At 36.6% G+C, this 15,609-nt stretch overlaps 1 protein-coding gene across 1 annotated transcript in view; it reads right to left on the bottom strand.

The window, feature by feature from the left end:
• DNER (delta/notch like EGF repeat containing) overlaps positions 1-15,609 on the bottom strand; it is a 112,946-nt gene that overhangs the window by 56,200 nt on the left and 41,137 nt on the right. The window contains exon 2 of the mRNA XM_079315604.1: positions 8,717-9,049. Coding sequence (XP_079171730.1) covers positions 8,717-9,049 — 333 coding nt within the window. The remainder of the gene's footprint in view (positions 1-8,716; positions 9,050-15,609) is intronic.

Genomic DNA, 15,609 nt, shown 5'->3' with positions numbered 1-15,609 from the left:
ATTAGAAGAGTGAAGACAAAATGCATGATTTTGATTCCTCTCTTAAGAGATCTGTAGTGTTCAATGTATTTCTCTAGGAACCCTATTTGTAATTGGCCCTGACTTCCTTCTCTAAGAATTTGGTAAAATAAATCCAGAATTTTATAACAGCTTAAATCTGAAATTTTTATTTATTAATGACCCTGATATTTGGATCAGACAAATAACATTGGAAGAAGCAGTAACTCTTATCAGGAAAAAAAATTGTCTCAGCAGTGTCCTATTTCAGTCAAGTACTGTGGAGACAAAAAATGACAGCTTTGACACCTGAATTAAGAAACAAATTGCAGTTTTTTCACAGCTGTGAGAAATTTTTCTAAAGATTTTTAAGTGTGTCTCTTTCATGTCTTAACAGAGCACTCTGCAAAACTGAACTACTGAAGAATGAATGCAAAGACAACCAATATATTACAACAATAAAGGACACTCAAGACAAAAACAATCTGCAGCTTTCACTCACAAAAAAAAAAGGCTGCTAGAACAGGTAGGAGATACTTCAAACTGAAGTCACTAGAAAATAGACTTCGATGATTTCCAGAGGAAAAAATAAAAATCATTCCTAGTCTAAAGTAAAAATACAAATAGAGTAAGTATCTAATGTCATTTAAAGACAATTTTAAAAAACCCATAACATAATTGCAATGACATCCAACACTTCTCCTGAAGTATTTAATAGTACAGAAATGTCAGGACAGTGAGAAGGTTCTGGGGAAAAGACTTATAAACATTTACACAAATGATGCAGCTACTTTAAAAATAGTCACCAAAGAAAACAAAACCTTCATGCACCCTCCAGAGTCTAAAGTATGTTTAGGAGCTGATTGCAAAGATAAGCTCCTGTGTCAACAGATTACACATCCAAGACCACTCTTCAATGAGTTCAAAATTATTAAATATCAAACTATTGACAGTAAATACAAAATTCTTCTATACATGAATTTTCCATAAGTTAACACCTAAATAATGACATTTTTCTTAAAATGCAACATATTGTATAAAACTATATTTCTGCTTCAAATGCATTTAGACTTTACATAGGTAAAAGAGCAGCATCATTTGAGAAAGCAAGAGTGAAATCTTGAGTTCTTACTCCTATAATCTCTACCTGGACCTTAACAAGACAGCAGTGATTTTGTTAGATGTCCTTACCAGGCCATGGCAGTGGTATAGAAGAGATTGCAAAGAAAATCAGGGTTGGTACCTAAAAGAGCAACAGACTGTTCTTCCATATTACAACTTTTCTGAAGAAATTAAATAGCATAAGTTAGACAGATACTCTCCTGCCTTATAAAACCAGAATAATGAGTTATACACTTAATTCAACAAGTGCTGAAATACATACATAAATCCCAAGGCAATATTTTTACATGAGTGAGTGCCTTTATTACATTTCTAAGTGTACTAGACTTTAATTCAATAAGGCTAAGAAGAGGAGCATACAGATTATAAGTCTACATCTATGCAGCCTCTCAGGGCTGAAATTAGTTCTCTGAAGACAGCTATTGTATATGAAATTTCATTGTAGATTTCTTGAAAAGTTGAGCAGACATTTGTAATTCTACAAGGCCTTATCAACATGGGCAGACTAATCCTGACAGTGCAAATTCCAGCCATTCTGCTGCCATGATATGCTTGCATTTCTTTTGTATCTCAACCCCAAGTTCATAGAAAGGCAGAAGGCTTTTACTTCTTGCAAAATATGCCACACTTCCTCAAATTTAAAAGTGGTCTGTAAGTGGAATGGCCAAATTCATAAGAGACTTAGAAAATCCTCACTACCCTATTAACAAGGTATTAATGAATATTTCTGAAAACCAACAGATAGCTCCAAGCAGTGGAGGAGGTTGCCCAGGTACCTAGTGGACTTTCCATCCTTGCAGTTATTTAAGTTTCAGGTGAATAAAGTCTGGAGCAACCTGCTCTAGCTGACCCTGCTTGGACCAAGAAAAAATCCAAAGATGCCTTGAACCTCACCCACACTGTGATGCTATCAGTGAAAACTCACCTCATGAGCCAGTTGCCTTATAAATCCTTCCTGTTAATTGTAACTTCAGTGACACCACAGCTTTCACTAAACCCCACTACAGCACACAGTGAAAGTGCTTTTGAAAATATCCCCAAATGTAGCACAAATAATTATGTGTGCACGTGTGCACACTCAGGCACACACAGATGCCTGTCACTCAGGTACTTTCTTCCTGCTCTGAGAATGTTCTCTTTGGTTAATCTGTTGTTTTTCCATCTCAAAAAGCTGTTCTCTTGTTTTTACCTCCTTGTGGAGCAACAGAGAGTTCTCATGGTCTTGCAGCCAGAGCAAACTGGGGCAAATTAGTCAGGTATTAAACAGAGTATATGAACCCACACATAATTCTTGAACTAAATAAAAGATGGATACAAGCTCATCCTACAACAAAGATCAGTGCTTAAAAGTAATAAAAACAAACTACAATTTTAAAAGTACTTCAAAAGACATTATATTATGGAAGGATTGAGAAAATTAATTTTTTGAGAAAAGCTAGGCTGTGTTTTGGGGTGGTGCTCCATGAAAACTGACATGGTTATTAAGAAAGAAAACTTCTCAGTTCTTCAATAGGACAGAAACTGTCAAGAAAATGCAGTGTGGGGAATGGTCATGTAAATGCTAGTTCTTTCAGATTTTTTTTCCAAGGGATATCATAGTAAATTTCAGTTCAATAAAGCAAATTTAATAATGTGCAATTTCTGTTTTTCTGAACAGGTAACTACTTTTCTATCAGAATAGGGACTGCCGGATTTATTATCTTCTGACCCTGTAAGTGGCAAGAGGCATCCCTTATTTTCTAAGAAATATAACATGTTTGGAAGTCTTCCTCATGCAAGGGAAAATAATATATGAAAGAAATAAAACATGTTTGGTTCTAACTATAGATCTTGAACAGCTTTTGGCAAACAAAAAATGAAAAGAGAAGTAAGAAAACAAAAGGCAACAGCATAGAATCATAGGAGAGGGATCTAGTACTATCTAACAATGTCACGATGTCAAGCAACAAAGCAGGATCATTTCTAGCACAGAAATTGAACACAGAACAAAATTCTAAAAGAAAAAGGAAAAAAATAAAGAAAAAAGCAGCTCCAGTATCCTTGCACTGTAGAAAAACTACTGCTTCTGAAAAATCTAGTGTCATTTAGCTTAACCTCCACATCACTGCACTTATTTCTTTTCAGATGGGACAATGCTTGGAAAAAAAAAACAGAAACAGAAAGAAAATCAAGGTTTACTTCTAACAGGAGAGGAAAGCAAAAGTGTTTAGAGTAGGAGTAGTGCCCCTCTGGAGAACACCAGGGGGAGACTGACAGACTGCATCCAAAAACAATGGCAGATGAAGAAAGCTTACCAGACATTGTAGCACTGAAACCTGGTGTAAGGAAGGCTGCACATCCACCCAGTGAATTCTATTGCTGGCAGTCTTTGTTTCTTTGCTCATCTGAGCAAAAGTCACTTTGTAGAGTCAGCAACCACAGCACCAAGAGGATCCAGCACATTCCAATGCACAGCAGTTCTCCAGAAAACATTAATAAAGCTTTGTTTTTCTGTCACAGACTATCAATTCCAAGAGAGAGATACATCAGCAGGCACAGGAGGCTCTCTTGCACAATGACAGATAGATTACCTAAATGATCATATTAGCAAGCTGCCTTCTTGTCTCAAGCCATCCACCAAGTTCACTGTCAGCTTCATAAAAATCTGACATTCAGTCAGTCTGTACCAGTCTGTACTGGTTTTGGCTGGGAGGGAGTTAATTTTCTTCACAATAGCTTGCCTGGTGCTGTGTTTTGGACTTGTGATGAGCACAGGATTGATAACAGGGATATTTTAGTTATCACTAAAGTGTTCACACAGCAGGCTGGGGCTGCAGAAGGAGCACAGTGGGACAGCTGATCCCAATCACCAAAGGGACATCCCACACCACAGGAGCTCATGCTCAGCAGTAAAACTGAAGCTGGAAGTTGGCCAGAGCTGCTGTTGCTCAGAGACTGGCTGGGCATCAGTTATTTGGTAGGGAGTAATTGGGGCTTTTTGCATTACTTGTTTTGTTCAGGTTTTCCCTTTTCTATTTCTCCTTTTTTAAATTAGTGAACTGTCTTCATCTCCCCATGAGTTTTCCCACTTTTACCCTTCTAGTTCTCTCTCCAGTCTCACTGGATGGGGCAGTGAGCAAGTGGCTGTGTGAGGCTTAGCTGCCTATCCTCTGCTTAGATCACAGCCCAGTCATTCAATAGAGATTACTTCCATGAACAATTAATAGTCATTTATATTCCAGAGTGTATGGAGCTGCTCTCACAAAAAAGGTAAACACTGCACAAACGAGTTCATTGAGCAAAAATTCCACATAGTCAAATCTTTGCATGCAGTGTATGAGATCAGGTCACTGGAGGATAAGCTGGGACATAAACTTCAACCTAAGACTGTCAAGTCAGCTATAGATATTTCTACACCAAAACACAGAAAGGCAGTAAACACATCAGGCTTTTATTTTTCCCCCTCTTTCTCCCTCATACTCTCTATGATTTAAAAACAGGATGATTCCTGACGTAGTTAAACTAATCTAGATACTTTTCAAAAACAGCTCTGGGTAACCAAAAATCCTGAGCCCACTCACCAGTATAGCTTCAGAAGATAAGACCTTCAAAATCTTGACGTAATTCACTCACATACTCACTAGAATTTCTGCCTTAAAGAGCTTTGCTTTTAGGAACTCAGTATTTATTACTATCTATTAAATATGATTTAATAATGGAACATAAGAAACTGAGGTTTTTATTAAGTTCACATAAGTTTTGTTTAAGCATATTGAGCATTTAGAGACATTTAGGGTTTTATTTAGAAAATAAATATAATAAAGAGTAGCACCTATCCAGAGATGCTTACATCAAGCTGTCTATGAAAATGGTGTTTGTATATAAACAAAAAGTTCTATAAACTAATATTGTAGAGGGGAGAGTTGGTGAAGTTACAGATTTATCCTAGAAGAAAGCTAATATTATGCTACCAAAATCTGTGCTGCCTTCATTCTTATGTGTTACTCAAACATCTTTTTGTCAGAGCAAAAAAAAAATTTATAGAGATTTCCAAAACAAATCTTATATACAGTTAGAAGAGCTGTCGTAAGTCAAACCAAAACTATACACATTGCAGCACTTTGACAGCAGTCCTAAGAGGGAATGCCAAGAAAACAGGGTAAGAAAAAAGCAAGCATATATATTCTAACCTTCACCCATTTCCATGTCAAAGATTTTCCTAAGGTGTCATTTCTAAGGATCAAGTTTCTATTCTGTATTTACCAATCTCAGATGAATCACTCCTCCACTTTTGTTCAGATTCTGTTCTGTTCCTCCTTGTGCACCCATACCATACTGAGACAAAAACATGCACAAACATTTAGCAACACAAAGTAGTCAAGACTTAAAGGTTTCTGTTTCAAGAATATGCTTAAGGAATAATTCTGCCATTGCTGCAGAGCAGGAACACTCTCTTCTAGGATTTTGCACCTGATTCAGTCACACTCTTTGTAAAGGTTTGCAATTTACTGACTTAGGACACACGTAAAACAAATGCTGTCCCCACTGCAAGGGGAATTAGAAGTTTATTGTAGCCTCTAATCATTAGTTCCAAACCCTTGAATCTGAGCACAAAATTGCAGTATAAATAGAAGGTTAGACTAGGACTCACATGCTCAGCATTCTAATTTCTGGCTGCGCACCTGGCAAATCGCTTCACTGCTCTGTGCTTCAGCATCTCAGTCTGCAAAATGGGAATAATACTGCTGATTTCTTTTGAAAAAGAATTTCAGATCTATTATTAAAAGCTGTATATAAGAGTATGGTACTGCTATTCTTACAGTCAATTTTGTACTCTGAAACGTTTATTAAATTCATTAATTGAGTAGGATTAATGAGACGGTTTCTTTTTCCCTCCATTACTGTCTAATCAATACCTCTTATACTCTGTAAGACAAAAGGTGATTGGACTGGGGAAATGTGGTTTGTTAGTTGGATCTCTCTTGCAAGGGGAACCAGTTGCCCCAAGTAGGAAAAAGAACTATCTTTCAATGGATGAGCACAAACAAATTTGTATTATGCTAAAGAAAATCAACTGAGATAAAGTATTCTTGCTTATAATCTATGATTTTATTCCTAAATCTGCATATCAATAAAAGATTAATTTCTTATATGAAGGCCACTCTAAGAAATGAAACTGCATCCAAAGACATCTGTGTGTTACCTACTGGTCCAGACACTACTGAGACAGTTTATTCCAGCAAGCAGTGCTAAATATACCCCTGGTACCCAAGAAATACAGAAAACCTGTCCAGCTGCAAGTACACGTTATGCCTCTCCTAGACAGCTTACTTCTCTCAGGTGTTCATTCTTTGTGTTCCCAAAACTTCCCAGAAAAGCTTTCATGGAAACTTCATCCTTGCAAGATAGTGAAAGCTTTTACTTGGAAAGAGTCTGGCAAAATTTCTCTCTGAGACAAAAGGGGCCAAAGAACTTTAAATCACTTCCAGTATCAGAATAGAATAATTTGGAAAACAGACTGTCTTGGAAGATTTATAAAAAAAAAACAACATAATTCCAGTATTGTTGTTCTTTGAATGTCAGCAAAGATCAAAACAGTATATTTTTGCAATTTAAAATCTACAGCTACTTTATTCTCTTCTTTTTAAGAGAGCGAAGAAGGATCAAGTTTTGCAAAGTTCTTACAGCAATGAGGAAAGGTAGTGTTTTTGTTAACACATTTTACTTTCAAAACCTCCACCAAAGAGGCTTTGGAACACAGACCTTCAGGCAAATGAACTCTCCTCAGCTAATACAGATCAGATACGATGTCTTGAATCAGCAACTGAAATCTCTTTGTTTCAGATAACCATCTCCCTCCTGTGACTTCCAAAGAACAAGGTAGAAGGTCATTATGCCACACTGGAGAGCTTGTCAAAAATACAAGACCCATCACAGTTTATTAAAAACATATCAACACAAGTAATTTTGTAATAGGAAAGCAAGTAATTTTTATGCTAGTGTTAGTCATGCTATAGCAATTGATAACCTATCTGTATTTCTCAGGTAACAGACAACATGCAGGAGGGTGAATTTCAGCTACTGAAATATCCACTAATGAATTATCTGTTTGACTGAAATTCTTACTGAATCTACCTAAAATGCAAACCAGGCAGAAATGTTCCTTATACAACACCATACCACAGATTGAAGAAGACACACCAGGGAAATCTGGTACAGGGAAGAGTATGCCCTTAATTGATCAGGACATATGGACCACCCATGCAGAGATGAGACTGCATTTAAACTAAGTAATAAGAGAAGATCATTGTTTGTTTCTGCTTCAGTGCTCTCTCCAAACTCCATCCTTGGTGCCTGACATCTGTTCTACTGTAAATTAATAGATAGGGAAGATGGAATTCCAGGAAATAAAGCTATATGCTCCAGACATTGCCCACCAGCACTCCCACTGAAATGAATTACAGCCCTAAAAGTACTTACACCTCAGCTAAAATCAGAGAGTCATAACATACCAAACATACATTTTACATAGGCTGATTCTACTTTTAGAAAATTGATTAAATAAATTTTACAGTGGAAACGTCAACAAATTTGTTTGGGCTAGCAAAGAGTGATGAAAAATACACTTGTTCCAGGATTAAACTCCTGCCTGCTCACTTTCTCATTATGAAGTATGTTAAAACACCTCAGGAGAACCAAACTCATTGAAACATTTAAAAAAAAGATACAACTGACATTTTACCTATTTATTCCTGAATAACCTGAAATAAAATTACAAGGCCTTTCTCAAGAAGAAAAAGATGGGACAAAATCTCTAATTCTTCTCCTAAGGTTAGAAATCAAAATATTTTTTTCAGCAACAAATTTCATTATTCTAGCTCTTGGTACTAAGCTGATTATTATTTTAACAATAACTTGGTTAAGTTTGATAAGTTTTGTTTTTAATTTTTGCAGATACTTGAGTCCATCCAAAACATTTAGGCATTACAAATTGGGTGAAGTATAACACAGTGGAAAGCAAAGATCACATTTAGTAAGGATCGTATGTTGTGTACTTTCCAGCTGTGGTTTTACTAGATATTGTTTTGACAGAGGTTTGCTTGTAAGAGTTACAACAAATGTTTGAAATTTAAACATCTAAATGTTTCCAGCGCTGTCATTTCATCCCTAGAGTTGTGCCCTGTGTAATGTATTAGCTACCACTTTTAATCCTCAAGTAACGATGTTTTCTTAATAATGCAGGAACACGTAGCAAAATGCGATTATAATGGAAAATACAAAAAAAACATAGTAAAGGTATTTGCTTTGACTTTTAGAATTTCCTAAATTTATTTGATTTTTGGAAATATGGTGTCACACAATTGACTGGAAGAAACAATATTATCCCATTTCAAAGAAGTAGCTAATACAACACACTAGCCAACACACTATGTCCATTACTCATTGCATGGATCAAATGGGTTTTTGCTTTAATTTTACCAGGATATTAACTCAGGGCAGAGATCATATCTTCAGTCTTCTCAAGAGAACATCATGAAACCATGCAAAAATACAACCCAAAAGTAAGGCTTTAAAGTTTTTTTGTCAGTGAATTGTCACTTTGCCAGCATCCTCTCACCTCTATTTCATCCCATTTGAGATCCACCACCCTCTGTCCCGCCTTTGGCTGCCAGGTGGGTAACGTCACCGTGGCTCTGGAGCGGGGCAGGGCGATGTCAGGCTCCAGGGTGGACGGGGCTGGGCTGCTGTGCCGGGCTGGGGTGGCCTCTGTCCCTTGTGGGGTCCCTTGTGGGGTCCCTTGTGGGGTCCCTTGTGGGGCTGCAAGGCTGGGCAGGGAGCGCTCGCAGTTCGGTCCCTCGAAGCCTTCGCTGCACAGACAGAGGAATCCATCCCTGCTGCTGCTGCAGTTACCATGGTGACAGGGGTTGCTGGCACAAGGGTCTGAAACAAACTGGAAAAAAACATATCATATAGGTCAATTACTGATTATAAAGGATTTATTTCTGGTTTTTAAAATGCCATAAAACAGGATTCTTTCCCCTTACTGTATTTATCTTCTGAACATATTTATGAACCAAACTCATCTTTGATGTATCTTCAAGGAGGTAAATTCAAAGGATTAAAGAAGAATACAAATTAATCTATATTAACTACTTTCCTCAGACCATTTATGCTAATTCACTGTTGTCACATTTAAGCAAAGAGATAAACACAAAAAAGGAATGTGGCCAACATTCATTATCAGGAATTTTCAAAAACAGACTTAAAAGAGTAACCTATTCAGGGAAAACATGATATGCTGGAATTAAAGGGAGTAACAGGAATAGGAAAGTGCATAGCACTCGTAAGCAGCTCTGTGTGGTCAGAGCCAACCACATCACACAATCCTATTTGTGGACACAACTTCCTTTGTAAAAGAGTTGGGTCGTTTACCTACACTTCATTTTGTGGACAGCATTTTCAGAGTCCAATTCATTTGGGTGCTCAAAGCTTTCTAACAGGAGTTAGAAAGCAGGGGAAAAAAACATATCTGTTTTTAAAACAGAATTTTAATAGAATAGGACAAGACTAAGCTCAGCAATGTAGGAAAAATGCTGCCTGAGGCTTTCATACCTTTAATTTCTATCTTGAATTTACCTACAACTATTTTGTAGTTTCTAATGTTATCACTAACTTTAAGATTAAATGTCTTCCCTTTTCTATGTTGAATTTTACATCCATAATGCATTTATAGAACACATCTACAAGCTCTTCAAGTTTCACCTCCTGGAAAAATTAGCTGTACTTCCCCCATTTCCTTGGAAAGGACAAGCCCTTCCCTCCAGACAGATGTTTATTTTTGCACCTGTGACTCCAAAGTTTAGCACTGCCTTTTGCAAGAGCATCAATACTTTTGCTTGTTCTGGAAACAGCTTCCTAGATAATACAGAACAAGTGCTTGCCTTAAGGAGAGCTAAATCATGATGCTGGCTCGCTGTCATCGACCAAGACCATCAGGCCTCTCCCTTCACTTGTCTTCACATCAAAGGGAAAACACATCATTGAAATCAGGCATTTCCTCATCTTTAAATGCAAATTTCACCCAAGTGCTCCAGTTCTAAAGGTTACTCCATTCTTTCCTGTACAATATTTCTGCTCATCCCTGAATAAGCAATGCTTCGTATTATATTTCTCAGTAAAGCAGCACCGTTATTTTTTATTAAATATTTTTTTATAATTATCTCAAGAATTACAAAAACCTTTACTATCATTAATGTAGAAAACAAGTATTGGTCAGCACTAGGAATTTTACCTTCCCATTAATCCAAAGGTCTGGTGCCAGGGACACCAAATTCTAATATGGATTTTTATGTTCAGAAGGGCTTATCTCCTTCAAGTCTCTTTCCCCTGCAAATCAAAAGAATACCTAAGTTCTCAGAGAAAAACTTCTAAATTTTTTCTCCATGATAATATTTAAGTGACAGAAAAGAACAACTTTCAGGAAGGAAGTAGTTCTGTTCTATGGCTTGTCAGTTACATTTTAAGCTTGCTCCACTGCCGAGTGCCAGAGATATTCATAGAAGTTTTCCTTTAAGAGTATTGAAGATAAAATGTGTTGACATGTGAACAAAGCCCAGTTCAAAAACTGCTTGCAACAGTTTTTTCATATTCTAGTTTCTTGGAGTAGATCCGAGTTTCAAAGAACTGCAGATTTCCTACTGTTGGATAAGCTCTTTACTCATGCTTTCACAATCAATCCAAATTCAAAACAAGCCTATTTTGTTTTAGTAATTCAATTGTTCTTGTCACACGTAAGGTTATTATCTGCAAACCTAGTAACAAGAGAGAAAAAATCACGTTTTCAAGCACAAAGGGCATTTCCCCTATTATTGAATGCATCCATTAACTTTACAAGCACAATAATAAAAAATGCTGCAAACTGATTTGAGTTTGACTGGAAACAGATGTGTTTGATTAATTATTAAGTCCTGCTCAGTGCTGCCCATGCCATGCACTGAAGAACATCTTGTGCTTTAGGAACCACCCCTACCCTTTCAAGTATAGTGGAAGTGAAAATAATTAAAATTGTTTAGATTAGATGAAAAACTTTAAAAATATGAATAGATGTTGAACTTCAGTCATGGACTTCCATAGAACTTCATTTTATGAAGCACTTCACAGTATTTTATCATCATTCTCATTCCTTAGTTACTAGTAATTCAAAAGCTCATTTGTTTTTCAATAAGCCTATCAAAACAAATCAATGTCCTTAGTGCTTAGGTTTTCTGTTGAACTAAAGAGTCCATTTTAATTATCAGATAAAAAGAGATAAGCAAGTAAAATTGATTAATTTGTGTTGGTTGTGATCTTTCTGTGGTTTCTCTGGTCCTCACCAAGGTGGCAGCAATGGTTAGCCAAGTGATCTGTGACTTGACACAGTGAACAGCACGAGGCTTAACCTTCAACAATCTATTGAAGCTCACAAAACAAACAAACAAACAAAACCCAACAAAAACTAAACAAAACCAAAACAAAAGGAAAAACCAAAACCTTGGTCTCATAACTAGGAGCTGAATGTCAGTATACTGCAAGTACACAATTACAAGCTCCTTTCTTAGCCACCCCTTGTTCAGTTCATGGCACATTCAGAGACTGTTGCACAGAGAAAAGGCAGAAAGTAACACAAATCCATATAGCACATGAATAAATACTAAATCAGCATGATCACTACTGAAAAATCCAGGGTGGTTTTAGGTCTAGAATTTCCACAGTCACTATTAAAAATGTATATTTTTTTATTTAGGCCTCTTGCTTTCATGCCCATTTTTTCATTTAATAGTCTGTCTGTTTCTATAATACATCCCTTGACCAAACAGGCACAGCCAGCCGTTGCAGCAGACGGAGCCAAGCTAAAAAGCATAAAATGTATTTGCAAGCAATTACTATTCCATATGCCTGGACAATTGTAATGCCTGAAACATTTTTCCAATAGAATCCTAAGACAGATATATTCCAAGGTGCCCTTCATATCACAGTTAATTTTCCAAAGGCAGACTGAATATGGTATAATATAAACTGGGTTTAAGAATCACACTCACAAACATGGATGGTTTTCCAGCCAGTCCAATTGTTTCCTAAGGTTTCAGTTCAAGATAAAACACTGCAGGATGTAAATCTGCAAGATCTTTCTGTCAGTACTACTTGTGATGACACCTTTGTCAATTGATGCTCATTCACCTTCTCTTCAAAGTGGTTCTACTTGTTCCACCTGGAGACAGTCCAGGTAGATCCTCCAGAGAGTTTCAAAAAATAGAATGGTAACTCTAAAGCCAAGGCTACAGATGAGCTCCTGAACACTGGTGCCAAACCTGACTTCCACCTGCAACTCCCCTCCTAGGTGTGTTAGTACAAAACTAACATTTGGGTCAGTTTTTATTGCCTACAGCCACAGACAATATTGCACCAGCTTACAACTTCACTAAAATATAGGGGAAAACTCCCCAATAAATCCACTCCTCACATTAAGAATTCAGCAGATTGTTTAAATTCATTCTACATAGTGAATGTTAACCTGTTAACAAAGCCCAGCTGCGACAATGATGTCAAAGGCTGATACTTTGCATATGTGTCCAGGAGCACTCACTACCTCTGAAACAGCCTGAAGATATTAAAAACTAACATGGACCAAAGTTTTCAACTTTGCATGGCTCCCTGAGACGATTTTTCCAGTTACAATGTAAATTGTTGTGGATATAGAGTTATTCAAGTGGCTGGGACTTAGGTAGCTTCTTCATGTGCTCTGGTAAAAAGAGACTTTAGGAGAAGTCTAAATCAATAAAACTGGTTTTGCACCTACATTGCTGAAGAGATTCCCCAGTACAAAACAAACAACTTCTATCCCCGATGAGATCATGGGAAGATCCACCACATATCACCAGGATCAGACACACCATTTTCAAGATTTGCATGGTACATTAAAAATTATCAACTTCAGAATACATTAGAAAGAAAATAATTAAAACCTACGGTCTAAGCCATTATCTGCTTTTAATAAAGTAGGCAGGAAAAATATTTTTCCTTTTAAGCACATCTGAAATATCATCTGTTTTTGCATATGCATCAATTTATGCAAAAGAGATGGAAACAGATTTAAATCTTTTACATAGCAATGACAATAAAGATTATCTAAAAATGTAATCTCTTTGAAAATAATTGTTTAATTATGTTCAAACTATTATTAAAATTTATTCTAATTCAATCCTTCACACAGTGAAGCTGTAAATTTCATTCCATCTCACATTAAATATTAGTGCTAACTATGAAATAAAAAAGCAAGAAAAGAAGATTAATTTAAATTTTAAAAACCTCAAATACTCTAAATAGTATCCACAGGGAAAGCATTGAGATGAGTATACCAAATAAATGCATTTTCTTCTCTTTTGAGAAAAGACTGTCTTGAAACTCAGTAGGACTCAAGCAACATATCTAGGTTCAATTTCTGGCTCTCCTAGAGACATCCTGTGTGAGCTGAGAACAGTCAGATTCCATTTCTGCCTCTTTCCAACTGTAAAATGAGGATTACACATCCCTTCTGTCTTCTCTTCCTTTCTCCCACTGCCTGTGTTGGCTGGTTAGAAAGCAATTTTTTTGAGGATGGGAACCACAGAGACAGAGGCAATAGGAACTTTCAAGCAGCAATGAAATACAAATAAATACAATCAAGAAATATATCCCTGTTGAGCAAGGCTAAAACTGTAACCTGTGGTTATTCAGGTTTGTTTCATAGTGTTTCTCTTTTGCTGCTTTCAGTGGCAATTCTGGTTTCTTCTGAACACTTCTTTGCTCCAATGGAAAGAAGTGTTTACAGGATTATTCAGCAAACTTTAAAGTTAAGAAAAAATCCTAAGTTATATTAACTCTTTTAATTAACCCATAATAGACAGGAAAACCATCTTAATATTGCATCTTTAGACACAATTCTTCTTCAAAACAAGATTTGCTTCAAAACAGATGCACTGAAGAATACATTCATTTTCCAGCTATGACCAAGCACAATAGAAATAAAAGGGGCTGAAACACTCTGATTAGGAGAGTGAGGATGAATGAGAGCTTTTTGTCACATGAGGATGTAAAAACAAAGACCACAATCAGCACCATGATCACACAGGTACCACCACCTTAAATGGCTGCTCCCTAAAAGGAGCCTGTAATGTGTGAATTTAAGCAATAAGTAATTCTTGTACCACATGCAGCAGCCACGGTGACACACTGCCTGGCAGGGCACGGTGACACTGTGATCACAGCCAGTCCCCACAGGAACTGGAATGTCACAGGCTGCCAGGAGGAAGGAGGTGTCATCATGGTGTTTCATACAATCAGCTGCCCATGGCAATGAACTGCACCAGTCTGAGACCTGAGCATCAGGGATTCAATAGAATGGGCAAGAACAAGGTAATAAAAAGTGCTTTATACAGAGGTCCTGGAAGCCAGAGCAATCAGGACTTTCTTTCCCATCTCTTTTAAAGTGTAAGCAGAACAACACATTTCTCTATTACATAAAACAAGACTTTGACAAGTCAGCTTCCATCATTATGAACTAACTACAAGATATGAGACAAATTTGGGTTTAATCAAGCTTTAGAAGGCCAAAGCCAAAAGCTGTATCATACTGAAAATAGAATGTAAGCAACTTCTTTCTAGAAGTAAACATTTATTCTTTTCATTTAGCAATTCAACTCCATGTCCAACCCGTGAGGAAAGTTATCAATAAATCTAATAAAGTGTAACCTTTATCAGATAATTCAGAATATGATTCTTTGAAACACCATTAACAATGAGAACTTTGGATTTCTTCCAAGCTGCAATTCTCAATCCATGAGTTTTGAATATTCAGAGTAATGAAACTGCCAGTGAATGTAATAAATGGATATAAAACATTTTTTTTTACTTCAGTGAAGCAGAAAAAAAATGCCTAAAGAAATTGTCTGTTTAATTGCAAACCAAAGCATGGTTGCCCAAATCTATTTGAAAAACCAGCAAACATAACACAGCAGAATTTGAACAGCATGATAGATTTTAAAAACAGAGCTCCAGCAAATGGCTGGTTTACCCTTGTGTAATAAGTTACCAGACACCAACTGCTTTGCTCTACCTATCCTCAGGCACATTCTTACCTCAAGGTATCCTGAAATAACTGCAAAGTAAATTGAGAACACTTTCCCTCTCCCTCAGTGAAAGGAAAATACCTGCTTCACACTAACCACTGAGAATTCTAAGATGTCAGCATGTACATAAACAATTATTGACAAGATCCTTACTTTTTTTTCTCTGCTTCTCATTAGATTACTTTCAATCCTTCTCTTTTAAAAATATATATTTGCCTTTCTTCAGTAGTTAAAGGACATTCAAGCTGTTTGAGATCTTTATAAATACAGCAGATTTAATGTTACATTCCAAGCAGACAAGCTAATCAAGTTTCCTGATTTTTTCAGCAATGCCCATACTCAGCAAAGACACTTTTTCAAAAAAACC

The sequence above is a fragment of the Erithacus rubecula genome (genome assembly GCF_903797595.1).
Source record: "Erithacus rubecula genome assembly, chromosome: 11".
NCBI classification, from domain to species: domain Eukaryota; kingdom Metazoa; phylum Chordata; class Aves; order Passeriformes; family Muscicapidae; genus Erithacus; species Erithacus rubecula.
This window is presented reverse-complemented; position numbering and strand designations above follow the sequence as displayed.